Source organism: Rhinoraja longicauda, chromosome 6, assembly GCF_053455715.1.
Source record: "Rhinoraja longicauda isolate Sanriku21f chromosome 6, sRhiLon1.1, whole genome shotgun sequence".
Lineage (NCBI taxonomy): Eukaryota > Metazoa > Chordata > Chondrichthyes > Rajiformes > Arhynchobatidae > Rhinoraja > Rhinoraja longicauda.
The window spans coordinates 68,500,818-68,528,660 of NC_135958.1; the positions used below are offsets into that span (position 1 = coordinate 68,500,818).

A 27,843-nucleotide genomic window follows, 5' to 3' on the forward strand; every position below is an offset into this window, starting at 1 on the left:
GAATAAATTTCAAAACATTAACCCCCAATCTAACCTCACTCAATACAGTGAAGTTAGACACAAAATGCTGGAGTATCTCAGCAGGTCAGGCAGCATCCCAGCAGCCAGAGATGCTGCCTGACCCGTTGAGTTACTCCAGCATTTTGTATCTATCTTTGGTGTAAACCATCATTTGTAGTTCCTTCCTTCAATACAGTCTTCTCATATTTCTGTTTGTGTGGCCTCACTGTATAAATAATGGATACTGTCAAAGATTAGAACATAGATCATCTTTTAAAATCATATTAATGGCTTTTGGATAACCTAAGGATGAGGTCGATGCTGTAAACGTAATTCAGATATATGTGGATTGTATCCCTCCTTAAAACTGGGTATCAGCTCTAACTGTTGCTGGACTGTATGAATTATATGCCACTGTTTCAGTGAGTGCTCTGCTCTCTCCTTCTTCAAAACCGTAGCCTTTTGAACAGTTGGCCATCGTATGACAGTCTTTTCAACATCCCCGATCTCTTGAACCACGATCCCTTCCTAAGTCAGAATAAAGTGTTGAAGAGGAAGAAACCATTGTTGAAAAGGGGGAGTAAGGCCTTTTCATCTTCAGATGAAGATCCACTCTCCTTTTCCATTTCAGACTCCTTTGACAGCAGGAGTTTGAAGCACCATCACCTGACAGCATCAGGTGAGAGAAAGTTATCTTGTTCGATAATTGGGATAATTGACGTTGGTGGATGGCTGATAGAGGCAGGGGGAGTGAGTCCTCATCTCTGGGAGGTTGTAGGCTGTATTTCCGCTTCTGTCATGGGGTAGACTGACTCCTCTTCTCCCCCCCCCCCCCCCCCCCCCCGCCCTTAACCTGTTTGGAAACAGATTCCCAATGGGAGCGTCCATCCCATCATAACTCATCGTAGAGAACGAACATTGGGTTTGCCATGGGGAACTTTCAATCCATTCACCAGCAGTGGGTGGAAGGCCATGCCTTAAACAGCCCACTGTCCCACCCCACCTGCAGCCAAGTCATCAGGTTCTATCAGCCATCTTAGAACTGGAGTGGAACCAGGTCATCCCCCATCCCCAGAGATGCTGATGAACCAGAGGCCCTTAGGTTTGGATTTCCTTCACTAAACCTTCCTGTATTTCCCTGCCCCTATTAGGAGTACAACAGAAATAAATTCACCACTTGTTTCCCCGATCATCATGGTCCATATGGGCAACCTCTGTACACCCAGGCATGAATGAGTCCATGTTATCTTGTCGTGCGATTATGCCTCACTGCGACATGAGTTCCTGTTTCCTTTTTGTGATGGATGTTTCTTTTTGTTTGATTGTGTGTGTTATTGCTTATTTTTATTGCTCTTATTGTTGGACTGTGGGTAATCTTTCATTTCACTGCACATTTATGTGTATGTGGCAAATAAACTTGACTTGACTTGACTTATGTTTCATTCCCAGATGAAGATCTCATGAGGAGCATCGTAGCAGAGGCAACCTGTAATGACAAGTTATCAGACCAGGTTACTTCTGACAGTGGACATTTCTCCCCAAGGGCAGAGATGGACCTTGGCTCCGAGAAGTAAGTACGTATAGCTCATCATCAGCACTTTGATCTCAGTGAAGTTGCATTGATAATAGAAGCTGGGTTCTTCCACTTGGCCTCTCTCACTTGCTCTCTCATTCAACTACCTCATAACTGGTCTTTTAACTCGGTACCATTTTCCAATATTAATCAGATATACCTTAATTCCCTTTATAACTAAAAATAAATCTTGGCCTCCATCTTAAACGTGCAGACTCCAAGGTAAAGCATTCCAAAGAATCGCTCCCTTGTGTATGAAGATTTTTTTTTTCATTGGCCTGAGTGGCTCATTGCTTATTTTGAGACTCTGACCATTGGTCCTGAACATCCATCCCAATACAATACAAAATATCTTTATTGTCATTGTACAGGGGTACAACGAGATTGGGAACCCAATCTGGGAACTCATTAAACCCAGTGAGAATTAATTTACATTTCAACAAGATTACCTTTCATTCTTCTAAACTCAAGAGTGTATTGGCTTAATCCCTCCTCATATAACAAACCCACCACTCTCACAATCAATTTGGTAAGTTTCTCCCACATTCCCTCAAGTGTTAAGTATAACCTTCCTTAGGATGGGAGGCCAAATCTGCACATAATATTACAGATGTGGTTTTATCAACATGCTATATAACTGGATCAAAACCTCTCTACCCTTGCAATTAAGGCCAATATCCCATTTCCTTCCAAATTGCGTGTTGTACCTGAATGTAACATTTCAGCAATTTGTGTACAAAGGCACCTAGGTGTTCTGAATGCAAACACCTTTCAGTGTCTCGCCATTAAAAGTCAACCACATCTTTCCATTATTTATTGCAAAGTGTAGGGCCTCTATTCACCACATACTTGGCAATTCACTTAACCTATCCTTCCTGAAATCACTCCACACTGCCTTCACAGTCGATATTGCCACCTAGTCTTACATTTGAGAGTCCAATGAGTTTATTCTGAATGTAAAATTCTGTGGGCTGCTCATCAATGGGACTGAACTCAGCCGAGAGTTGCATTCTCTCTTCCGAATCAGGTTAGAGGTAAACTAGGGGGAAGCTCCAGTGTTTGGGGCAGTGCTGTTTAATTGGAGGTGATGTCTTTCACAAAAAGTTGAAACAGAAGTTTGTTTGCCTTCAGGGCATAAAAGATGTCATGATATCTCAGTGTCCAGGTCAAGATTTCTCCCATAGTTGTGTCTCTCCACAAAGAAATGGTTTACTTTAAAAACAGAGTCACTATTGTTGCAACGAACTTCAAGAAACTTAACAGTTCAACCCAGTCAGGAGGTTACAAGGCCCAAGTGCTCATCTATTAGCAATAACTCGGAACGGCAGATACTGGTTTACCAAAGAAAGACAAAAAATGCTGGAGTAACTCAGCGGGTCAGGCAGCATCTCTGGGGAACATGGACAGGTGATATTTCAGGTCGGGACCTTCTTCAGACTGATTGCAGTGAGGGTGGGAACGAAAGCTGGAAGAGATGAGGGGCAGGGCAGAGCATGGTCAGTCATAGGTGAACACAGGCAAGAGTTTATTTTGAAAGACAGATTGCCATCTACTATTAACGTGCATGGCACACTCATCTTCTGCCTGGTCAGTGGAACACACCAGGGGTGCAGGATGAAGGAACAGAGCCTTGCATTCCAATGCTGTATTTTACTGAGGAGAACCAACAGCTATCATTTGAATGAGGTTCTGAGAGGAATTCAGAGTAGAATTGGTGATGGGGCCAGCGTAGATCAATGGCAGTGTTGATAAGTTCATGGGTGTCAATGTTTGGTAATGTGGTCTGTCTTTTACCTTGCTGTAGTTTGGAGAGTTCTCTCGGTACCTGGTCTGATTGTGGAGAGAGGAAGCCCTATCGGTCGCCTTCGTTCATTTCATCAAGAGGAATGGCCAGCAGCTTCCTGACTAGCTTGGAGCCGACCTCCGCAAGGGCATCTGCCTCGTCCACTCGCATCGGTGAGGGAGCTTCCACCCACCCAAAGCACTTCTAGTTTAGTATTTGCTACTTTATCATATCATATCATATATACACAGCCGGAAACAGGCCTTTTTCGGCCCTCCAAGTCCGTGCCGCCCAGTGATCCCCGCACATTAACACTATCCTACACCCACTAGGGACAATTTTTTTACATTTACCCAGCCAATTAACCTACATACCTGTACGTCTTTGGAGTGTGGGAGGAAACCGAAGATCTCGGAGAAAACCCACGCAGGTCACGGGGAGAACGTACAAACTCCTTACAGTGCAGCAGGATCGAACCTGAGTCTCCGGCGCTGCATTCGCTGTAAAGCAGCAACTCTACCGCTGCGCTACCGTGCTTTAGTTTAGAGATACAGTGCGAAAACAGGCCCTTCGGCCCACCGAGTCCGCGCCGACCAGCGATCCCTGCACATGAACACTATCCTACACACTAGAGACAATTTGCAATTATAAAAAGCCAATTAACCTGCAAACCTGTATGTCTTTGGAATGCGGGAGGAAACCGGAGCACCCAGAAAAAAACCCACGCAGGTCATGGGGAGAATGTTCAAACTCCGTACAGACAGCACCCGTAGACATGACCAAACCCGGGTCTCTGTCGCTGTGAGGCAGCAACTCTACTGCTGCGCCACCATGCCACCCCTTGCTCCACCATGCCACCCTTACTTCTCCTGAGTGCATTGATTAAAGCAGTTCCTTGTAGCTTGCCCAAATACACATAATTTGGTATCTCGTAAAAACTTTTACCTGGACCCACTGTTCCTCTAAATCCCAAGCAATCAAATCTTCTTTCACTACCGCTTCAATCTGTGGGAGTTCATTAATTCTCACGGTTAGGTTTTAATTTGATTTTTTTTCAATATTGGTGTCAATGCCATGTCTGGTATTTACTTCAGTGATCCTGAGGATGATTTGGTTAACGTGTGATGATTCTTGGCCTCGCTGGAGTTTAGAAGAAGATATTATCTCATAGAAACCTACTGAATAATGAAAGGCATAGAGAGAGTAGATGTGGAAAGGATGTTGCCAGTAGTGGAAGTCTGGGACCAGAGGCCATAGCCTCAGAATAAAAGGACATGCCTTTAGAATGATGAGGAATTTATTTAGCCGGAGGGTGGTGAAACTGTGGAATTCATTGCCACAGACAGAGGTGGAGGCCGTCTTTGGGTATTTTTAAAGCAAAGATTGATAGGTTCTTGATTAGTAAGGGTGTCATAGGTTATGGGGAGAAGGCAGGAGAATGGGGTGGAGCGAGAAAAATAGATCAGCCATAATCAAGTGGCGGAGCAGACTCGATGGGCTGAATGGCCTAATTCTGTTCCTATGTCTTATGATCTTATGAAGCGTGATCTGGCAATACCAAATTTAGCACCTGCATCCTTTTATTAAAAAGCTTTTTAATCGTAAAATAATTATTCTTTACTGATTAGAAATTGGAGATGCTGCAGTCAAGTTGGATTGAGGAAACGCAGGTTAATGTTTCAGTCAGTGGCCTTGCTGTGTTACCACATTTCAATTGCCCACGTTTTATTACTGGTTTATAATTATTTTCTTGTTTCTGAATTGAGAGAGCATGCGTGTTGGTCCATGCCAACAGACAGATTTGGTTCACCTCCAAGATGCTTCTCCCAAGTACTGTTCCTAAACTGGAATAGCTGAGAGTTGTCTGGTCAGTGTAGTGTTATCTCACGAAGCAGACCAGTCAGTCACTGCAGAATCTGAGTTTACAACCCCTTGCCCAATCCCCTATGATATATTTTCCTTTCTCTCAATTCTTTCCACTGTCACTTGCCTTATGTACTTGCTATTCTTCACATGAGTGCCTTGGGAGTGTGCTAACAGGGTGTACAAACCTAGATAGGATCACAGTCCAGCTACATTCAATATCTGGATGCACACATAACTACTCACACTGATCAGAAATCAAAAGCAGGATCCAAGCCCAATTATTGTTCCACGGCGGCTCTAAATAAAGATGTCACCGCCATTCTCCGCCTGATTTATCTGTGTTGTGTGGGAAATTTAGATATAGACAATAGACAATAGACAATAGGTGCAGGAGTAGGCCAATCAGCCCTTCGAGCCAGCACCGCCATTCAATGCGATCATGGCTGATCACTCTCAATCAGTACCCCGTTCCTGCCTTCTCCCCATACCCCCTCACTCCGCTATCCTTAAGAGCTCTATCCAGCTCTCTCTTGAAAGCATCCAACGAACTGGCCTCCACTGCCTTCTGAGGCAGAGAATTCCACACCTTCACCACTCTCTGACTGAAAAAGTTCTTCCTCATCTCCGTTCTAAATGGCCTACCCCTTATTCTTAAACTGTGGCCCCTTGTTCTGGACTCCCCCAACATTGGGAACATGTTTCCTGCCTCTAATGTGTCCGTCCAATCCCCTAATTATCTTATACGTTTCAATAAGATCCCCCCTCATCCTTCTAAATTCCTGTGTATACAAGCCTAATTGCTCCAGCCTTTCAACATACGACAGTCCCGCCATTCCGGGAATCAACCTAGTGAACCTACGCTGCACGCCCTCAATAGCAAGAATATCCTTCCTCAAATTTGGAGACCAAAACTGCACACAGTACTCCAGGTGCGGTCTCACCAGGGCCCGGTACAACTGTAGAAGGACCTCTTTGTTCCTATACTCAACTCCTCTTGCTACGAAGGCCAACATTCCATTGGCTTTCTTCACTGCCTGCTGTACCTGCATGCTTCCTTTCAGTGACTGATGCACTAGGACACCCAGATCTCGTTGAACATCCCCTCTTCCTAACTTGACACCATTCAGATAATAATCTGCCTTTCTATTCTTACTTCCAAAGTGAATAACCTCACACTTATATACATTAAACTGCATCTGCCATGTACCCGCCCACTCACACAACCTGTCCAAGTCACCCTGCAGCCTTATTGCATCTTCCTCACAATTCACACTACCCCCCAGCTTAGTATCATCTGCAAATTTGCTAATGGTACTTTTAATCCCTTCGTCTAAGTCATTAATGTATATCGTAAATAGCTGGGGTCCCAGCACCGAACCTTGCGGTACCCCACTGGTCACTGCCTGCCATTCCAAAAGGGACCCATTTATCCCCACTCTTTGCTTTCTGTCTGTCAACCAATTTTCTATCCATGTCAGTACCCTATTTTTACCCAGTTATTGTTTCGGGCTTGTAAAGGTGTGGAGAGTGATAATTCTGCTGCAAACCTGGCTTGATGTTCAAGTAAAGACAGGCTCAGGTGACTATCCCCAGTGATGCTATAATAATGACTCCAAAGTTGTTGCTGAACGAGGGGGTGCCTCACCAATAAGCATTCCAGGATGTTGACCCCAAGATGTAGCAGTCACTGGGTGACAATCAAAGGCCCCAGGTTTTGTTTGAGCTAGCAGTGCCCCATAGACAGAATTGGGCCACAGTTTAAGAATAAGGGGTAGACCATTTAGAACAGAGATGAGGAAAAACTTTTTCAGTCAGAGAGTTGTAAATCTGTGGAATTCTCTGCCTCAGAAGGCAGTGGAGGCCAATTCTCTGAATGCATTCAAGAGAGAGCTAGATAGAGCTCTTAAGGATAGCGGAGTCAGGGGGTATGGGGAGAAGGCAGGAACGGGGTACTGATTGAGAATGATCAGCCATGATCACATTGAATGGTGGTGCTGGCTCAAAGGGCCGAATGGCCTACTCCTGCACCTATTGCCTATTGTCTAATTGCTGCTTCTCTTACCCTCTCACTGTCTGGGCAATTGTGTGTACAATACTTGTTCTGTGCTTTGTAGTTTGGAGAATACATCCTCAAACACACATTCTGTTCCTCTGCTGATTCTGAGAGTTTATCCTAATTAGTCAGCAGTGTATTTTGTAACATTGGCTGCATTAAATGGGTGTGATCATTGGGAATGCACTATTAATTGCAGGTTTAACTGTACAAACTGGCTCTAACACCAAGTTCCGATGTCTTGTTCATTATTTATTACAGGAATCTCCAAGAGCCCCAGGAAATGGCTCTTCCCTCATTCAGCCCTCTATGTAACATACCTCCTGTGCTTCCTGCTCATTGCTGCATGTATCAGTCTGACTATCTCCTATGGCATGTTATTCCCAAACCACGTGGTGCTCATGTGGCTAATTTCTGCCTCCTTCTCCTTTCTGACCTCGTTTTTCTTTCTGGAGCCTCTGAAGGTAAGCTCGCCCTGTTCTGAAAATGCCAAAACATTGGGGAGTAACTAACCAGTGTGACCATTGCATTGCTATTTCATTTCAGGCATTGCTCAACTCAATGTGGATAAGGGTCCCTTGGGACAGTTGCCAGCAGTGATCCAATCTAAACTGAGTTCGGGTCTTTTCAATCCAAGCTTCAACTGGAATAAATTTGGCAAAGCTTGTTGGTCTCACGCAGGGAGGTCACAATGTAGTTTGCAAATTGGGGGAAACATCATGAGATTAGAAAAGGTGAAGAGTGATCTATATTATCACAGGGCAGCAAAATCTTCTAGACGTTGCATGAACAACTGCATAATCAGTTCCTAATTGATTGTCCACCTAGACCGGGCACTCCTTACTATCTGACCAAAAGTAGCATGTCCCCCTCCATTGTCATCATGTTGCATCAGCTTCATTTGCTCTCAGGTGACCAGTTTACCTTGTATAAGTTGACCAAGGCATTGACCAATTTACTATTCCCTTGTGAGCCATAGATTTTAGTTTAGCTTAGAGATACAACGCGGAAATGGGCCCTTCGGCTGACCAGCAATCCCCGTACACCTGCACTATCATACACACACGAGGGACAAGTAACAATTTTACCGAAGCCAATTAATCCACAAACCTGTACGTCTTCAGAGTGTGGGAGGAAACCAAATCACCCGGAGAAAACCCACGCGGTCACAGGGAGAACGTACAAACTCCGTACAGACAGCGCCCGTAGTCAGGATTGAACCCAGGTCTCTGGCACTCTAGCTCCACTCTAACTCTACTGCTGTACCACTGTGCTGCGCCGTATGTTGAGAGTTTATTTCCTGATTATCCATTTGAGAGTCAAGAGGATTATTCAGCAATAATTATACTTTTCTATGTGAGGTCATTTCCAATAATGCCAAAACAAAAATAATTTTGCCATTACAGTCAACTCTTCCCTTGAGATTAATATTAAGCTCAAAAAATTTGTAAGGAACTGTCCAATGTTTGCAGAGGAAGTTGGAATGAGGTCCAGGATTGTATAGGGTTGCACGTACATTTTAGCTGTTTTAACCAGTGAACTCTGATGGGTGCTGATTTGCAAAAAGAAGGAGGCTGATTTGATTTTCTGCGACTCAATCCCATGTAGGTGTTGTGCGAAGCCCTAATTCTTGCTCTGATTACCAAGCCGGTGGATCCTGATGAGGATGATAAACTGGTCGAAGAACCTTTAGTTAAGAAAACTTCAGAAAGAATTGGTAAAGTCCGAGCACCATATGGCTACAGTCTCCTTCAAGCTAAAGAGGAAGCACGAAAAGTGAGAGCATTGTACACACTGATGAAGGTACAAGGTTCGCAATTCATACACAAGGACACAACTTAATCTGATTGCGATGTTTAATGGGCAGCAGAACTCATTGGTACAGAAATCTACTGAGTATATCCCAGGTGAAAGTAGAATTTTGGTATCAGGCTATACCGAAGTAGAACAACTTAGAGATTGAAGGGCCGTTTGGTCTGTTCCTGTTTCTGCTCCAGCTGCTTATAAAACTAATTCCTCTGTTGTGTAAATCAGAAGGAAGCAGACAGAGTATTATATGGAAAAATGTGAAGTCATCTATTCTGGTTAAGCTGACGAGCAGGTATAGTGAGCATTGAGGAAAAGAAATGGATTTATTGCAAGAGGATTTATGTGCCAGGATAAAGACGTTTTACTGAAATTATGTAGGGCCTTGGTGAGATCACACCAGAAATATTGTATCCAACCTCCCGAATGGAGAAAAGACATTCTATTGCGGATTATGAAACCAGGGGGAGGGAAATAGCGGATGGGGGGGAGGGGAAGGGAATCCAGGTAGGGTACGCGAGAGGGAAGGGGGGAATGGGGATGAGAGGCTAAATGACTAGCTCAGGCAAATTGGACTAGCGCAGATAGGCAAGTTGGTTGACGTGGGTTGTTGGGCCAAAGGGCTTGGTTCTGTGCTCTGTGACTAATTTGAAAGGAAGAGAGGAATGAAGCAAAGTTCCAGATTGTCGAGCCTGGATGATGGATAAATGGTATTGAATAGAAAGAATGGATATTAACTAGATAAGCCTTGGATGGGTTAATGGTAAAAGGACCTAGAATGTCTCTATTTGATGTGCTCAGACTGGGATTCTTTCCACTCTAGAACTGTATTGTGCACATGCTCTTCCTGCTGGTGGTGCTCATCATCAACTACCAGGGATGCTCTGAAAACACCAACACACGGTTTCTGCACAGCGCCATTCGACAGTCTGTTGTTGGCAGGAGTGCACTTGCGCCCAACGTTGCTGCTGTTCGGAGGTCAGTGATCTGGAGCATTTCAAGAGCTGGAATCCACTTTTAGCTCTGAATAGCACATCCTTTTTCAGTTTAGTTTTGTTTAGTTTATTGTCACAGGTTTTGGTCCATGCTAACCAGTCAGCGGAAAGACAATACATGATTACAATCGAGCCATCCTCAGTGTACAGACACATGATAGTGAAGATCGTGGCCAATTGATAGACACATGATTTCAGAACCCATTTGGAGACTCCATCCGGGCCAGCAGCTTTTCGATAGTTTGCCCACGTGAGAACAGATCTTACCTGCCATTGAGATGTATTGGAAAGAGCTGATGAAAAATGGAGATCAACCCTAGGTAGAACTTTGTTTGCCTGTTCAAAGCAGGCATTAACATCATCCAGCAGAGATGTGCTGTTACGAGAGATTGCCTCCAATTTCCTTGTGGCCTCTGATGGTGTTCAGGCCCCAGCATACTCTCCTGGTATCCATTTGATTCAATTGAGTTTGAGTGTTACTAATTTAGAGATATAACGTGGAAACAGGCCCTTCGGCCCACCAAGTCCATGCTGACCAGCGAATAACACTCACTCCACACTAGGGACAATTTACAATTTTTACCAAACCAAATTATCCTACAAACCTGTAGGTTATTGCAGTGTGGGGGAAAACCGGGGCACCTGAGGAAAGCCCACACGTCCTTAGGAGAACGTACAAACTCCTTACAGACAGGACCTGTAGTCAGGATCAAAACCTGGTCTCTGGCGCTGTAAGGCAGCACTCTACTGCTGCACCACCCAGCTTGGTACAGGGAACAGAGATGAACATTTTTGGATCATTGTGATTTCTCTTGAGGCAGAAGTGACCTGTACAAGTGGGATATAAATAAGTTAAGTAAATGGGCAAGAAATTTGCTAGATTGAGAATATTGTGGGAAAATAAGGTTATCCACTGAAGGAGAGAATGAAAAATCAGATTGTTATTCCAATCACATACGGTTACAAAACATTGTGATTCAATGTGATGTGGGAGTTCTGGTACAACAATTAGCAAGACTAATGGAAAGTTGGATGTACGCGCTCCAAGATGAATGGAGTATAAAAATAAGTTTTGATGCAACGTTACAGGACATCAAGACTGCACCTGGAGTATTCCAATAAGATTTGGTCTTCATAGTTAAGGAATGATACTTATATTGGAGGCAGTGCAAAGAAAGCTCATGAGGTTAACTCCTGGGTTGAAGGAGTTAATGTTGTGTGAATTAAGTCCATACCCATTGGTTTTAGAAGAATGAGAAATGATTGACTGGTTCCTGTTCCAGTTTCCCATGTTTGGTGCCCAAAGATTTTGTTTGTTCACAGGCCAACTGATACATGGCAGTGGATAGGAAGGACATTACTGCCTCACTTGTACAATAACTCTCGGCTGATGCTGCTTGGAGTTCCACAGCTACGACAAGTCCGGTTACAAGAGGGTATGTACATGAACAGCTGGAGTAATCTTGTTCCAGAGTCAACCCATTGGGGGTTTTGCTGAGCACTCTGCTCCAGTTAAAGACCAATGCACATATTCCAGCTGACCACATTAAGTGAACTGCAGCAATTTCTCGTTTTGAAAAGGTTGGGACATGGGTTGCTACAACTGTGATGAGCTGGGGTATATTGCTCAGTCCCTGGAGAAGGTAACTGCCAGTGAAGATGAGATACCCTATTAGCTGCAGAAGCATGCAAGTAAGGGTACAGAACTATCCCACTGGGTACTGGTTACCTGGTACTCACAAAAGGATCAGATGATGAGGAGGTGGCAATGGGATTGCTGGCTGGTATCTATTGCACACATTTGAAAGAGCGGTGAAGACAAAACCTTCAGACTGAGAAAGCGACTGTAAGTATGTGCGTTGATGCTGCAGCAAGTAGTTCTGTTGTTGGCTGGGCCGTGCAACTGAATGAACTCAGCCATGCTCCAGTGAGATGGAGCAAAGTGGCATTGGGCAGTTTTGTTTCTGGGGGTGCGGGGAAAGGTTGGGGTTGGGGGTAGAGGGAGCTCCAATCTACAGAGGAAGTTGCCAGCAGAGACAGATGATTCCAGTTGGGTTCTCATGGGCCATGAGAGATTGGACAGTCATTTCAAGTGAGGGATTTTTTTTTTGGAAGGATCATAGGATTGGACAGGTAGAAGATCCAAGAGCCACTCACACTTCAGGGGTGCACTGACCTCACCCAAAGGCCAACTAGTCAGGTGGCCATGGGAAGCTCCAAGAAATCCTCAGTTAGCGGGCAGTGGCAGACCACGGTTCCAGGATACACTCGAATAGATTTGGCTACTGTCAGTGATTTGGGGCAGTGATAGAAGGCTCTTTGAATGGGAGGCAGTGATTCCCAACACTAATCCCTTGGGAGGCAGGTTCTTTCAATGTAACAACTGAACCTGATGAGACAAATTTTCCGCTGAGCAATTTCTTTCCATTTTACAAGAGCACGATGTCATGGTAATATAAATCCTCAGCAGTGATGAAAATAAAACGATCTAATTCTCCATTATGTACCTATTTCAGGACAATGTTCCTCATGGGCTTACAGGCTATTCTCTCGCATTGATCCTGATGTTTTCTGCAGCCATTTTAATTCACCAAACAACAAAACAATGAGCAGGAGTACCATTCACACTTTGGCTTATTCGTCTGCTAACTTTGCAGGGTAAGAGGAAAATTTACTGTTGATGGTGATGCTAATTCAGCATGCTTTGTCTGTAGTTTCTAGTCACTCTTGGTGTGTAGCGGTAGTTCAGTTGATGCCTGCAGAAACACATGACTAGAACAAGTATCCCTTTAATGATTGCAGCATTGTAAACAGTGGTGCATTACTGACAGCGCTGCTGCGCTGGGTACCTGAGTCAAAGGCTTCCATCCCCCGCCCCATATCCCCTTCCACCCACTCCCCCCCCAACCCCCATCTAATGTAGATAAATGTGAGGCTTTCCACTTTGGCGGCAAGAACAAGGAGGCAAATTATTACCTCAATGGTGTCAGATTAGGAAAAAGGGAAGTGCAACGAGACCTGAGTGTCCTTGTACACCAGTGACTGAAAGTAAACATGCAGGTACAGCAGGCAGTGAAGAAAGCTAATGGCAAGTTGGCCTTAATAATGAGAGGATTTCAGTATAGTCAAGTCAAGTCAAGTCAATTTTATTTGTATAGCACATTTAAAAACAACCCACGTTGACCAAAGTGCTGTACATCAGTTCAGGTACTAAGAACGAACATACAATGGCACACAAACATAACAGCGCATACATAAACAGTTCACAGCGCCCCCTCAGAGGGCCTCAAAAGCTAGGGAGTAGGAGTATAGGAGTAAAGAGGTCCTTCTGCAGTTGTACAGGGCCCTGGTGAGACCGCACCTGGAGTATTGTGTGCAGTTTTAGTCTCCTAATTTGAGGAAGGACATCCTTGCTATTGAGGCAGTGCAGCGTAGGTTCACAAGGTTAATCCCCGGGATGGCGGGGCAGGCATAAGAGGAAAGATTGGATAGACTGGGCTTTATTTACTGGAATTTAGAAAGATGAGACGGGATCTTATAGAAATTATAAAAGGACTGGACAAGCTAGATGCAGGAAAAATGTTCCCAATGTTGGGGAGTCCAGAACTAGGGGCCACAGTCTAAGAATAAAGGGGAGGCCATTTGAAACTGAGATGAGAAAAAACTTTTTCACCCAGAGAGTTGTGAATTTGTGGAATTCTCTGCTACAGAAGGCAGTGGAGGCCAATTCACTGGATGAATTTAAAAGAGAGTTAGATAGAGCTCCAGGAGCTAGCAGAATCAAGGTGTACGGGGAGAAGGCATGCACAGGTTACTGATTCTGGATGATCAGCCATGATCACAATGAATGGCGGTGCTGGCTCGAAGGGCTAAATGGCCTCCTCCTGCACCTATTTTCTATAGTTCAGTTTAGTTTATTGTCACGTGTATCGAAGTACAGTGAAAAGCTTTTGTTGCGTGCTAACCAACCAGCGAAAAGACAATACATGATTACAATCGAGCCATTCGCAGTGTACAGATACATGATCAGGGAATAACGTTTAGTGCAAGGCAAAGCTAGTCCAAGATCAAAGATAGTCCAAGGATCCCCGATGAGGTAGATAATAGTTCAGGACAGCTCTAGTAGGATGGTTCAGTTGCCTCATAACAGCTCATCACCTGTCAGGCAAAGCCAGTAAATGCTGTAGAGCTTATCATAGAGATATTTCTGAGCCAGGAAGAGTTGGGTGAGATAGACATAAAAAGCTAGTGTAACTCAGCAGAACAGGCAGACTGGAGAGAAGGAATGGGTGACGTTTCGGGTCGAGACCCTTCTTCAGACTTCTGCTGAAACGTCACCCATTCTTTCTCTCCAGAGATGCTGCCTGTCCCGCTGAGTTACTCCAGCTTTTTGTGTCTATCTTCGGTTTAAACCAGCATCTGCAAATCCTTCCTACAAGAGTTGGGGGAGACAGTATCTCCCATCACATCCAAGGCACATCGCTCTTGCCTGCCCCACCCAGCAGCAGCCCCCCCCCTGGCGCACTGATGGTTGGAGAAGGTCAGGAGAGAGCGGACATTCCAGCTCGGACAGCTGTCTGCTTAAAGTGCATGGAGCTTCATCGTTGTGAGTGTTGGAACTGGAGAATTAGCATCCTGCGAGGCAATGCTGAGCACGGTATTAATATGCACTGTTCTCAGAGGGCGCACATGCTTGAGTAATAACCAATCTGTTGGAGGTAATACAGCAGGTTATTTGTTGCTCCAGATACCAGCAGCTGCAGTCTCTTGTGTCTGCATATACTTGACTGTTACCACTCCTGACTCTGCATGGCTGATGTGAAAATGATTCAATTACTTAAATCCCTGTATGTTCAAAGATAGTAAAGTTAAAGAAATCAGCAGCCTCCAGGCACTTGTCAAGCTCAGAACAGGGCAAATAAACGGTGTCGGAAGGAACTGGAAATGCTGGTTTAAACCAAAGATAGACATAAAAAGTTGGAGTAATATGCACACAGAGAGTGGTGAGTCTGGAATTCTCTGCCACAGAAGGTAGTTGAGGCCAGTTCATTGGCTGTATTTAAGAGGGAATTAGATGTGGCCCTTATGGCTAAAGGGATCAGGGGGTATGGAGAGAAGGCAGGTACAGGTTACTGAGCTGGATGATCAGCCATGATCATATAGAATGGCGGTGCAGGCTCGAAGGGCCGAATGGCCTACTCCTGCACCTATTTTCTATGTTTCTATGTAACTCAGCGGCTCAGGCAACATCTCAGGAGAAAGGGAATAGGTGACAATTCGGGCCGAGACCCTTCTTCAGACTGCAAGTCAGGGGAAAGGGAAGTGAGACACACAGACGGTGACAAATCGAGCCTGTAACATATTGCAATTCGAGAGGCCAATAGAGATGAAAACAGAATCACTTCTGCACGAGGCATTTTCACTCCCAAGGAAGAATTGCAATGATTTTATCCCACGTTTACCCTGGCGATATTAGAACACTGGATATGGAACCACACTTTATCTCTAACCTATGTTCCACTCAACCTTCGAGAGATCATCCATCTAATTGATTTATTGTCCTCATGGTTCAAGGTATTATTGTCTTTTTCCCATCCCCTGTGAGTTGGCTGTAGACTGCAGATCCATCCTCTGCTTCAGCTAAATATTGGATGTGGTACTATTGCCGGGGCTTTACTGCAGAGAAAATATTTTCAGAGGAGGTGAGAGTTTAGGCTTATTATTGCGTACTGAGGTACTGTGTGCTGAGGTACAGTGAACAGGAGACACAAGGAACTGTAGGTGCTTGTTTTCAAAAATAGACATGATGTGCTGGAGTAACTCAGTGGGTCAGACAGCATCTAAAAGCTTGGTGTTGTATGGTATCCAACCAGATCAGATAATACTACACATTAATACAATCAAGTCAAACTCAACCTACAATAGATAGAGCAAAGGGAAAGATAGAGAGTGAAGAACATAGTTCTCAGCATTGTAGCGCAACAGTTCCATAGACAGAGTCCAATGTTCGCAATGGGGTAGAGGTGAATTGGACAGTATCCTATCTTAAGGAAGGATTGTTCATAAGCCTGTAGGAAAAAAAACCTGCAGATGCTGGTTTAAATCGAAGGTAGACATAAAATGCTGGAGCAACTCAGTGGGTCAAGCAGCATCTCTGGAGAGAAGGAATGGGTGATGTTTCGGGTCTAAAGAAGGGCCTCGACCCGAAACGTCACCCATTCCTTCTCTCATGAGATGCTGCCTGACCCGCTGAGTTACTCCAGCATTTTGTGTCTACCTTGTTCATAAGCCTGATAGCAGGGAGGAAAAAGCTGTTCCTGAGTCTGGTGGTGCGCACTTTCAAGCTTTTGCATCTTCCGTTGGACAGGAAAAGGGAGATGAAGGAATGCCCGGGGTGGGACAGGTCTTTGATTATGTTGGCCGCTTTTCTGAGGCAGCGTGAAGTTAATGTCGGGGAGTCTGGGCTGTGTAATGCACTGGGCTGCATCTACAACTCTCTGCAATTTCTTGTGGTTCTGAGCAGACCTGTTCCCAAATCAAGCTGAGATGCAACTCGACAGTTTGCTTTCAAATGGGACATCTGCAGAAGTTAGCAGGAGTCACTGGAGGCATGCAGAATTTCCCCCTGCGGAAGTAGAGGCATTAGTGAGCCTTCATGACTGTGCTTCAAAATGCTTGGTACTTGTGGTGATATTTACTCCAAGGAACTTGAAGTTCTCAACCATTTCTACTTCGGCACCATTGATGCTGGTGAGGACATGTACTCCACAATGCTTCCTTCAGTCGATTATTAGCTCCTTTGTCTTGCTGACTTTCAGGGAGAGGTTGGTGCCTTGGAACCATGTTACTAAGTTGACAGTCGGTGAGAGCGTGGAGGACCGCCATGAGGGGGGAGGGGAAGAACAATGGAGGACCCTGCGTGGGGGGACCGCCATGAGGGAGGTGGGGGGGGCGCGGGGAACAATGGACAATTGGGGAGGGCGGAAGAACAAAGGACAATGGGGACTCCGTGTGGGGGAACCGCTGTGGGGGGGGGGGGAGAACAAAAGGAGGAGCTGGCGTGCTTTGTAACTTTGCCAGCGCCGTAGGTGGCTGCTATTTGTATACATTGGGTTTGCAAGCAAAGAATTTCACTCTGCCTAGTCACATATGACAATAACGTATTCCATTCCATTCCATTTTTGTCGTGATCCGGCCCACCACAGTGGTGCCACCTGAAAACTTGTAGATGGAGTTAGACCTGGATTTGGCCGCCTAGTCGTGAGTGTAGAGGAAGCATAAAACGGGTCTGAGAATGCATCCTGTGTTCTATCCTTGCATTTATCCTCAGGGGTAAATAGTTTTGATAACTCTGATAACTCAGTGGTGAAGGACTACAGCCATTTCTCATTTCATGAAAGAAATGCATTCCTGGAAAACATTTTGTGAGGTGGCCTTTCTTAAATTTAAAAAAGCTGGGTGCAATACAATAAGGAACTTTAGTTTCAGTGTATTTTGAGACACAGAGTGGAGCACTATTTGTTACAATGAAAAGTAGCTTCATTTTTATTTTTTTTAATTTAATTTTTTTTTTAAATTTTTAATTTTTAAAGCATATATGTACAAATAATAATAAACGACAAACTGGTTATAGAGTTCTTACATAGCTTCAATTTTTAAATTTTTAAAGAAAAAATAAAGATGAAAAGAGACTGAAAAACAAAAAAGACTATAAACTAATAGAGAGAAAGCAAAGAAAAAAGAGAATTACAAACATAAAGATTATGGGGATAGATCCGGGAGTTAACGAGTATAGTTGTACATCCAACCCTAAACTCAAGTTTTAACTTTAGTTTTAAATTTTAGTTTTGTGACAACAAAAAAAAACAAAAAAAAGAAAAGTAGCTTCATAAATACACCCCAAAAAGTCAGTACCATGCAGTGATTGTACATTAAGGAATACTCAGGGAGTTCAGACAGGGCAATTGATGGCAGTGTAAATTCTGGCTGAAAACCAGCAGTGTAGTAAGTGTCTGTTTTTTTGCTCCGCAGTGCATGGTACACTGGAAAGGTGAAGACCCACAGCAGTGACCAATATACACTGGAACTTGGGAATAACTCGGAAGAAAGCAGTTCAATTTTGAAGGACTTGTACCAGGATGGCTGGATCGATGCAATGTGAGTGACTCTTGGCACCTTTTTATGAAAGAAATTACTTGCACCTAATGTGCAAAGGTAGATTGATATATCATGAGAGCAGAGAAATGTGGGGCTCTGACTACTCAAGAGGGTGCCAGGAGACAATTAGCAGCTGACGGTGAGGGTTCTAGATGGAAGTTCTCTTGGTATAAGGAAGCAGCAGATTAGAACTATAGGCTTGTATTCACTGGAGTCAGGCTTTTATTCACAGGAGTTAGGCTTGTATTCACTGGAGTTAGGCTTGTATTCACTGGAGTTAGGCTTGTATTCACTGGAGTTGGGCTTGTATTCACTGGAGTTAGGCTTGTATTCGCTGGAGTTGGGCTTGTATTCACTGGAGTTAGGCTTGTATTCGCTGGAGTTGGGCTTGTATTCACTGGAGTTAGGCTTGTATTCACTGGAGTTAGGCTTGTATTCACTGGAGTTGGGCTTGTATTCACTGGAGTTAGGCTTGCATTCGCTGGAGTTTAGGCTTGTATTCACTGGAGTTTAGAAGGATGAGAGGGGATCTTATAGAAACATATACAATTATAAAAGGACTGGACAAACTAGATGCAGGAAAAATGTTCCCAATGTTGGGCGAGTCCAGAACCAGGGGCCGCAGTCTTAGAATAAAGGGGAGGCCATTTAAAACTGAGGTGAGAAGGAACTTTTTCACCCAGAGAGTTGTGAGTTTGTGGAATTCTCTGCCACAGAGGGCAGTGGAGGCAAAATCACTGGATGAATTTAAGAGAGAGTTAGATAGAGCTCTTGGGACTAGTGGAATCAAGGGATATGGGGAGAAGGCAGGCACGGGTTATTGATTGCGGATGATCAGCCATGATCACAATGAATGGTGGTGCTGGCTCGAAGGGCCGAATGGCCTCCTCCTGCACCTATTTTCTATGTTTCTAGAAGATTCCAATTTGGGCTCAGATGTATTGAGGATAAGGACTCCTCATCAGAGAAATGCCTGCGCTGGCGAAATGGCTATAGGTTGCATCCCTGTAGTGGGGAAGGGTGGAAGAGGGAAATTAAAATCTTAGTGAACGGTCTGGTGATTTGGAGCAAGGGATCCATGCTGAAGATTTGATGGTGCGGCATGAGGGACATCACTGTCAAAGATCTATCAGTGGGATATATAATTCAGATCAGAGTCTGGGAAAGGAGTTGTTAATCCCATTAGTTCACACTTTTCTGCACGTCCATCCTCAGTAACATTTGCCCTAGAGAGAAGATTCCATTCATTCTGGTTTATTTGCGTTGATGAAACATCAATTCCCTTCCAAAGTTTATGACGTCTCCTGTACTTATAATCTGAATGGGATCAATATTAAGTTTCAGCATATTCAGAAATAGAATCATAGAGTTTTACTGCCCGGAGACAGGTGATCGATGGTCAGCGTGGACTCAGTGGGCCGAGCGGCCTGTTTCAATGCTGTATTTCTAAATTAAACTAAACTAAACAAACTTGTCCTTGCTGACTTCCAGGTTGAGATTAAAGAACATTGGCTTGAAACATATGCTTTTTTCTCCCTCTCCGTAAATGAGATGAGGAACTGAGATGAGGAAAAACGTTTTCAGTCAGAGAGTTGTGAATCTGTGGAATTCTCTGCCTCAGAAGGCAGTGGAGGCCAATTCTCTGAATGCATTCAAGAGAGAGCTAGATAGAGCTCTTAAGGATAGCGGAGACAGGAGGTATGGGGAGAAGGCAGGAACGGGGTACTGATTGAGAATGATCAGCCATGATCACATTGAATGGCGGTGCTGGCTCGAAGGGCCGAATGGCCTCCTCCTGCATCTATTGTCTATTGTCTATTGTCTAAATGCTGCCTGACTTTTCCCAGCGATTTCAGCTTTTGTTTCAGATTGTTTTGCTTCTCCAATTATTTACGTTATCTCAATGTATTCAGACTGCACTTAAATTCTTAAGTAGCTCTGCACTTAAATACTGTCTCCGTGAACATCCTTAATATATCTGCGGTCATTGAGTCATGGGGTTGTACAGCACAGCCACAGAGGCTCTGGTCCTCCTACCTCAGGGAGCTGAGAGACTGCTGTATGCTGTTTCACTGAGGCATGGCTCACACCTGCTTCACCTGACTGTGCCATGCAATCTCAGGGCTTCTGAATTTACCTGTTGGACCTTATGGCATCCTCTGGCAAGGTAAGAGTTTTAGTGCTCAGATGTGGTGGTCCTGGAATATCAAATGATAAAGTGCTGTCCCTACTACCTGCCGCGGAAATTCACGTTGCCTGCCCTGACCGCAGTTTACACCCCACCTCATCCAACATGAAGCTTACACAGTGTGTGCTATCCACTGCTACCAAGAACCCTGTAAAAAAGAACACCAAAGCCTTGTCCATCATCGCCAGGGACTTCACAAGTTCACAAGTTATAGGAGTAGAATTAGGCCATTCGGCCCATCGAGTCTACTCTGCCATTCAATCTTGGCTGATCTCTGCCCCCTAATCCCATTTTTCTGCCTTCTCCCCATAACCCTTGACACCCGTTCGAATCAAGAATTTGTCTATCTCTGCCTTAAAAATATCCACTGACTTGGCCTCCACAGCCCTCTGTGACAATGAGTTCCACAGATTAACTACCCTTTGACTAAAGAAGATCCTCCTCGCCTACTTTCTAAAAGAGCGCTCTTTAATTCTGAGGCTGTGACCTCTGGTCCTAGACTCTCCCGTCAGTGAAAACATCCTTTCCACATCCACTCTATCTATGCCTTTCATTATTCTGTAGGTTTCAATGAGGTTCCCCCTCAACCTTCCAAACTCCAGCGAGTAGAGGCCCAATGCTGTCAAGCGTTCAGATAAGTCGATCTCAAGAATGTGATACCAAAATACTATCAACAACTTCTTGTCCCACCAGAGGCCCAGATACCCTCAACTAATGCTGCACAACCTTCAAAGATGCCTTTGCTTCATCCCCAGAGGACATTTTGGAAAATCAGACCTACTCCCTGCTTACAAGTAGAAACAGAGGCATGATGGTCCTCTGCAGAAAGTCACACAGTGCTGGTCTGAGGAAAAAGAGGAGCTCCCATAAGCCTGCTTGAAGTCCGTAGACTTAATCCACATTCAAGGACTCAGCAGCCAACCTATATGAGCAGGCTACTGCCATCACAGATTTCATCAGTGAGTGTGTTGAGGACTGCGTGCTGAAGATGCCAATCCCTAGCCAGAAACCATGGATGAACTGCGATCCACTCCATGGCAAAGTCTATGCCTGACACATTCAAGTTTGGTGATCTCAACCTGTACAGGATATCTCAGTACAACCTTAGCAAAGCCATTAGGGATGCCAAGAGACAATTCTGGACCAATCTAGAGTCCCAAATTAACCACACAGACACAAGTCGATGTGGCAAGTCTTGCACACTACAATGGGCTACAGAGCGAAGCTGGGCAGAATCGCTGATCAGAGGACGCATTCCTCCCCAATGATCTCAATGTATTCTATGCTCGTTTTGAACAGAAGGTCTATGAATGGGGATAACATAATTCACTGGGTGACGTCACCCTCATTCTCAGATGTCAGATCTGCCTTCCTTGTTGTAGTTTGTGACCTATTAACAAAATAGTCAGACAACCGAATTCGTTTAACCTCTTTATTCTACTCACCCCGGTGGGAGAGAGCCTAGGCACCGGAGCGTTCAGAAATGCTCAGGCAGCTAGTGTAGCCTCTCTCCCCGAAAGCTTACATTTACACACATTTTATACCCTAAATACATGTGCCAGTATTTTTCCATCGCTGCCTTATATGGCAAGTTTACAATGTCCTATAAATCTTTATGTGTCCTTCGGGACCTCCGTGTCCACCGTGACCTACGTGTCCTCTTCTTTCTTGGGAGCAAAGGGCAGTCCATGTGGCAAGATGTTCTTCTTAACATTTCAATGCTTTGAACGCCGGTTGCTGATATCAGAGGATGCAATCAGCCATAAACCGTGCTCCATGCTGACAAACAGGATGCCCCAGGATGCCCCAGCAATATAATCGAGCTGGAACTTTTACACTCCTGCAATAACACCCACATAGCTGCATTCCTAATGTTAGTCCTTACATCCTGAAAGTGAACTTGTGGGAAGCGACTGGCCTGGATAGAGTCACCGGCTGTATCCTCAAAACCTGTGCGGACTGGCTGGCAGGAGTATTCAAAGACATCTGAGGTTCCCACCTGCTTTAAGACGACCACTATCATCCAAGTGCCAAAGAAACACAAGGTAGCGTGCCTTAATTACTACCATCCGCTGGCTCTGACATTCACCACTGCGAAGTGCTTCAAGAGGCTGGTCATGGCCCCCATCAATCCACCCTCCCAGACATCCTTGATCCACTGCAATTCACCTACCGTCACAACAGGTGCACAGAGGATGGTGTCTCTCTGGCCCAGCACTCTTCCCTGGAGCATCTGGATAACAAGGATGCCAACCTCAGACTCCTATTTATTGATGATAGCTCTGCCTTCAGCACAATTATTGCAACCAAACTCATCACCAAACTCCTGGACCTAGGACTAATTATAAGACTTGCCAAGGCCTGGCCAAGTTGGGTCAAAGGGCCTGTTTCTGTGCTGTATGATTCTATAACGTTGGTCCCAGCCTGGTTTAAGTAGAGCTGCTCCCAAAGGAACAATTCTTTCTTCCCCAGTACTGGAGAGAGTGCCTTACGAATCAACATCCCAGTCTCTCACGCCATCCCTTGAGAAATCCAACCATTTAACCTTTTACCAGTTTGAACCTCCACATTTTCTAAGCCCCATGACACGACTGCCAGAAGTTTAAAAATAGTGCAGTGTTTGGAACTGATCAATATTACTTGGCCCCAAACCAATTATTTAGACAAGGGATGTGTAGGAAAGAACTGCAGATGCTTGTTTAAAGCAGACAGGGGAAAAAAGCTGGAGTAACTCAGCGGGTCAGGCAGCATCTCTGGAGAAAAGGAAAAGTGACGTTTTGGGTCGAGACTCTTCTTCAGACTGAGACTCGGGGGAAAGGGGAGCGAGAGATATAGATGCTACTTAGGACAAATGAATGGAAGATATGCAGCAAGCAACAATGATCAAGGAAAGGTGGAGCCCACAATGGTTCATTGTTGGCTGTGGGGTAGGTGGTAAGGAGTTATGCAGACTGGAGAACTCAATAGAGGAGGAGATGGCTTTAGACTAGGGTGGCCTGGCGATGCCGCCATTGTGCTGGGATCTGCGATCGACCGGTGCAGAGTTTGCACATTCCAGTGCTTCATCTTCCTTCTCCATCCTAAAGATATGCTGGTAGGTTAGCTGGCTTTGTGCTCTTACCCATTAGAGTAGATTAATAACAAAAAGAGTCCATGCGGGCCAGAGGGTGGGGAAAAGGGGAAGCCCCGTTTCCTGAGGAATAAGGACATCGCTGAAGCCCAGAGATGTCCTCATTCTTCAGGAAACAGGGTTTCCCCTCTTCCATTATAGATGAGGCTCTCACTAGGGCCTCTTCTATATCCCACAGCTCCGCTCTTGCTCCCCCTCCCCCCATTCACCCTAGTGTTCACACTAGGGCATCAGAGATGTCTTCATTCTTCAGGAAACAGGGTTTCCCCTCTTCCATTATAGATGAGGCTCTCACTAGGGCCTCCTCTATATCCCGCAGCTCCGCTCTTGCTCCCCCTCCCCCCATTCGTAACAAGGACAGAATCCCCCTCGTTCTCCCCTTCCACCCCATCAGCCAGTGTATCCAACAAATCATCCTCCAACATTTCCGTCACCTCCAACGGGACCCCACTACTGGCTACATCTTCCCATCCCCTCCCCTTTCTGCGTTCAGCAGAGACCGTTCCCTCCGTAACTCCCTGGTCCACTCGTCCCTTCCTACCCAAACCACCCCATCCCCGGGCACTTTCCCTTGCAACCGCAGGAGATGCAACACCTGTCCCTTCACCTCCCCCCTCAACTCCAACCAAGGACCCAAACAGTCTTTCCAGGTGAGACAGAGGTTCACCTACACCTCCTCCAACCTCATCTATTGTATCCGCTGCTCTAGATGTCAACTTATTTACATCGGCGAAACCAAATGCAGGCTCGGCGATCGTTTCGCTCAACACCTTCGCTCAGTCCGCCTTAACCAACCTGATCTCCCGGTGGCTGAGCACTTCAACTCCCCCTCCCACTCCCAGTCTGACCTTTCTGTCATGGACCTCCTCCAGTGCCATAGTGAGGCCCACCGGAAATTGGAGGAACAGCACCTCATATTTCGCTTGGGCAGCTTGCAGCCCAGTGGATGGAACATTGACTTCTCCAACTTTAGATAGTTCCTCTGTCCCTCTCTTCCCCTCCCCCTTCCCAGTTCTCCCTCTATCTTCCTGTCTCCACCTATATCCTTCCTTTGTCCTGCCCTCCTGACATCAGTCTGAAGAAGGGTCTCGACCCAAAACGTCACCCATTCCTTCTCTCCATATATATATATATATACAGTTTTTCCATAAACGGACCCATCATGTGGTAATTATATCCACATACTCATAATCTGTGTACAATTTCTGCTAAAATATCTATTGCATTTATCATGACTATCTTATATTTTGTTTCCTTCCTCACCACAGGACACAGACCTTGGTTGTTGAGTTCACCCAGTATAGCCGGGATGTGGATTTGTATGCAGTGGTGCTGTTAGTTGTGGAATTCCAACTTACGATACCTTTAGCACCAACCATTGATATTAAACCTTTCTCTTTATTGCGTTCAACCCAGGGATTGGACCTATTGGTCGTGTCCATGGTAAGCATCATTCTGTAACACTTAACAACGTACCTGCGCAAACTGTACATTTATTTTGGAAGCAACAAGCTGAGACCGATAACAGACTCTTCCTAAAGGGGAAGTCAGGTTAGTTCAGTCTCTCACCACTCTCAGTATTAGATGTCAGTAGAAGTTTCTTATTGTTTCAAAGGAGGATCCATGATGGCACTCTTTCCTTTGGGTCAAAGATTGTGTGTTCAAATCCCTCCCCAGAGTCCTGAGCCAGTATTCTAGATGGTTTTCCGGTGCAATACCGAGGAAGGTCAACAGTGCTGAAGATAATGTCTTGGGTGAGACCATTAAAGTGATGGAGAAACGAGGAACTGCAGATGCTGGTTTGCAAAATAAGACACAAAGTGCTGGAGTAACTGAGCGGATCAGGCATCATCTCTGGAGAACATGAATAGGTGACGTTTCATCTCAGTCCCAACCCGAAATGTCACCTATCCATGTTCTCCAAAGATGCTGCCTGACCCGCTGAGTTACTCCAGCATTTTGTGTCTTTTTTTCTATTAAAGTGATACCTCTTTTGCTCTCTTCGATAAATGTAAAAAACATTTTGGCACTGTTGAATGATCGGTGGAGTTCTACCCAGTGCCCTGGCCACAGTCGTGTAGCCCATGATTTCACAAGGCTTACAGCGCATAATACCTCCCTGGCCAGTAGGCACTGCAGCATCTGGGTGCACCTTACTATTAACTCAGAGATAAATCAGTACACATCAGGCAGGGATCAGCCGTGAGACGTCAGTTAAAGGGTCTTCACTGTGATGTCAGTGTGTTGCTCACAGCATCTGCCAGCCGCAGTTTGCAATGGACACGCCTGTGGAACCTGCATCAATGCTGCTGCCACCACGTCACAGCTTTCTGGATAGACTCGGCTTGTACTCGCTGGAATTTAGAAGATTGGGGGGGGATCTTATTGAAACTTACAAAATTCTTAAGGGGTTGGACAGGCTAAATGCAGGAAGATTGTTCCCGATGTTGGGGAAGTCCAGAACAAGGGGTCACAGTTTAAGGATAAGGGGGAAGTCTTTTAGGACCGAGATGAGAAAGTTTTTTTTCACACAGAGAGTGGTGAATCTGTGGAATTCTCTGCCACAGAAGGTAGTTGAGGCCAGTTCATTGGCTATATTTAAGAGGGAGTTAGATGTGGCCCTTGTGGCTAAAGGGATCAGGGGGTATGGAGAGAAGGCAGGTACGGGATACTGAGTTGGATGATCAGCCATGATCATATTGAATGGCGGTGCAGGCTCGAAGGGCCGAATGGCCTACTCCTGCACCTATTTTCTATGTTTCTACATCACATTCTCGCTGTGATCAAAGCCCATTGAACAGCCTGGAACTCACTGTGGCATAAGATCACTCAGGGCATTGAATTTCATCAGGGCGGAGAGACTAGTGGGGGGAGGCCGTGTACCTTTTACCCACGATCCCTCGCCTCTCCATGTTAATTGTAACACACCTGCGATGTGGCTTCAGGCTCTTACCTACTTCTGTTTATCAGCACAACATTGACGTTCAGTGAGAGGTCTTCTGAAGGGATTGTTTAAGCACATAGACCTGTGCTACTTTGATACTGTAGTGCTTTCATGTAATTTAATAACATTTTGCACAATTTACAGATTTCTATGGGGGATCCAAGTGGATATTTTGGGCACCAAAAGAGGGGGAAACCCATTTGCTTGTGTCGATTCTAAGTTAGCCTAGTAATTTTTAGTTTTAGTTTAATTTAGAGATACAGCATGAAAACAGGCCCTTCGGCCCACCGAGTCAGCGCCAACCAGCGATTTGTGCACACTATCACTTTGTTACACACACTAGGGACAATTTACAATTTTACCAAGCCAATTAGCCTACATACTAATTTCTGACCATTAGACCATTGGTTGTTTCGTATCCCCAGAGAAAGCTGCTGAGGCCCTTCTGCTGAGGCCTGTTTACTCTTCATTTGCCATCAGACACCGACTGTGCTGCAGTTTCCTGACACTGATTTGCATTCACTTAGTTCTCGAATGATTGCCATGGTTCCCTTTGGTTCCTTCTCACTGGAAACCATGCTGGGGTTCGGGAAGGAAGATATCAGTGTTCTGAATCTGATGAGAGGGACTGTTGTGGCATCAATGCTTGGAGGGTTCGCTAACATGAGAATTGAAACGTTAAAATCAGCATGTCCCCAACAACTCTCACCAACGTATACAGATGTGGTGTGGAAAGTATCCTCTCGGGATGTATCGCAGCACAGTTGGGGAACAGCTTCACCCACCACCGCTAGAAATTGCAGAGAATTGTGGACGCAGCCCAGGCCATCACACAAAACAACCTCCCTTCCTTTAACTCCATCTACACTTCACACCGCTTCGGCAAGGCCACCAGCATAATTAAGGACAGGTCTCCCTCTTCTCCCCTCTCCCATCAGGCAAGAGGTACGGACGTGTGAAAATGCACACCTCCAGATTCAGGGACGGTTTCTCCCCAGCTTCAGGTAACTGAACCATCCTATCAACAACTAGAGAGCAGTCCTGCGCGACTATCTACCTCACAACAACCTCGGACTATCGTTAATCGGACTTTATTGGACTTTATCTTCCATTAAACGCTATTCCCTCATCATTTATTTGTACGCTGTGGAATGCTCGATTGTAATCATGTATAGTCTTTTTGCTGACCGGTTAGCACGCAAGAAAAGCTTTTCACGGTACCTCAGTACACGTGACAATAAACTAAACTGGACCACGCTGCGGTTCAGGCGGGAAGATTACAGTGTTCTGAATCTGATGAGAGAAACTGGTATGGAATCCATGCTTGGAGGTTTCACCTGCACTAAAG

At 45.2% G+C, this 27,843-nt stretch overlaps 1 protein-coding gene across 1 annotated transcript in view; it reads left to right on the forward strand.

Annotated features, from left to right (window-relative positions):
- Nucleotides 1-27,843, forward strand: part of pkd1b (polycystic kidney disease 1b) — a 94,842-nt gene that overhangs the window by 58,651 nt on the left and 8,348 nt on the right. The window contains exons 29-38 of the mRNA XM_078401257.1: nt 459-679; nt 1,450-1,570; nt 3,378-3,529; nt 7,537-7,739; nt 8,884-9,078; nt 9,905-10,059; nt 11,400-11,512; nt 12,593-12,734; nt 18,108-18,233; nt 24,820-24,994. Of these exons, the coding sequence (XP_078257383.1) occupies nt 459-679; nt 1,450-1,570; nt 3,378-3,529; nt 7,537-7,739; nt 8,884-9,078; nt 9,905-10,059; nt 11,400-11,512; nt 12,593-12,734; nt 18,108-18,233; nt 24,820-24,994 (1,603 nt within the window). The remainder of the gene's footprint in view (nt 1-458; nt 680-1,449; nt 1,571-3,377; nt 3,530-7,536; nt 7,740-8,883; nt 9,079-9,904; nt 10,060-11,399; nt 11,513-12,592; nt 12,735-18,107; nt 18,234-24,819; nt 24,995-27,843) is intronic.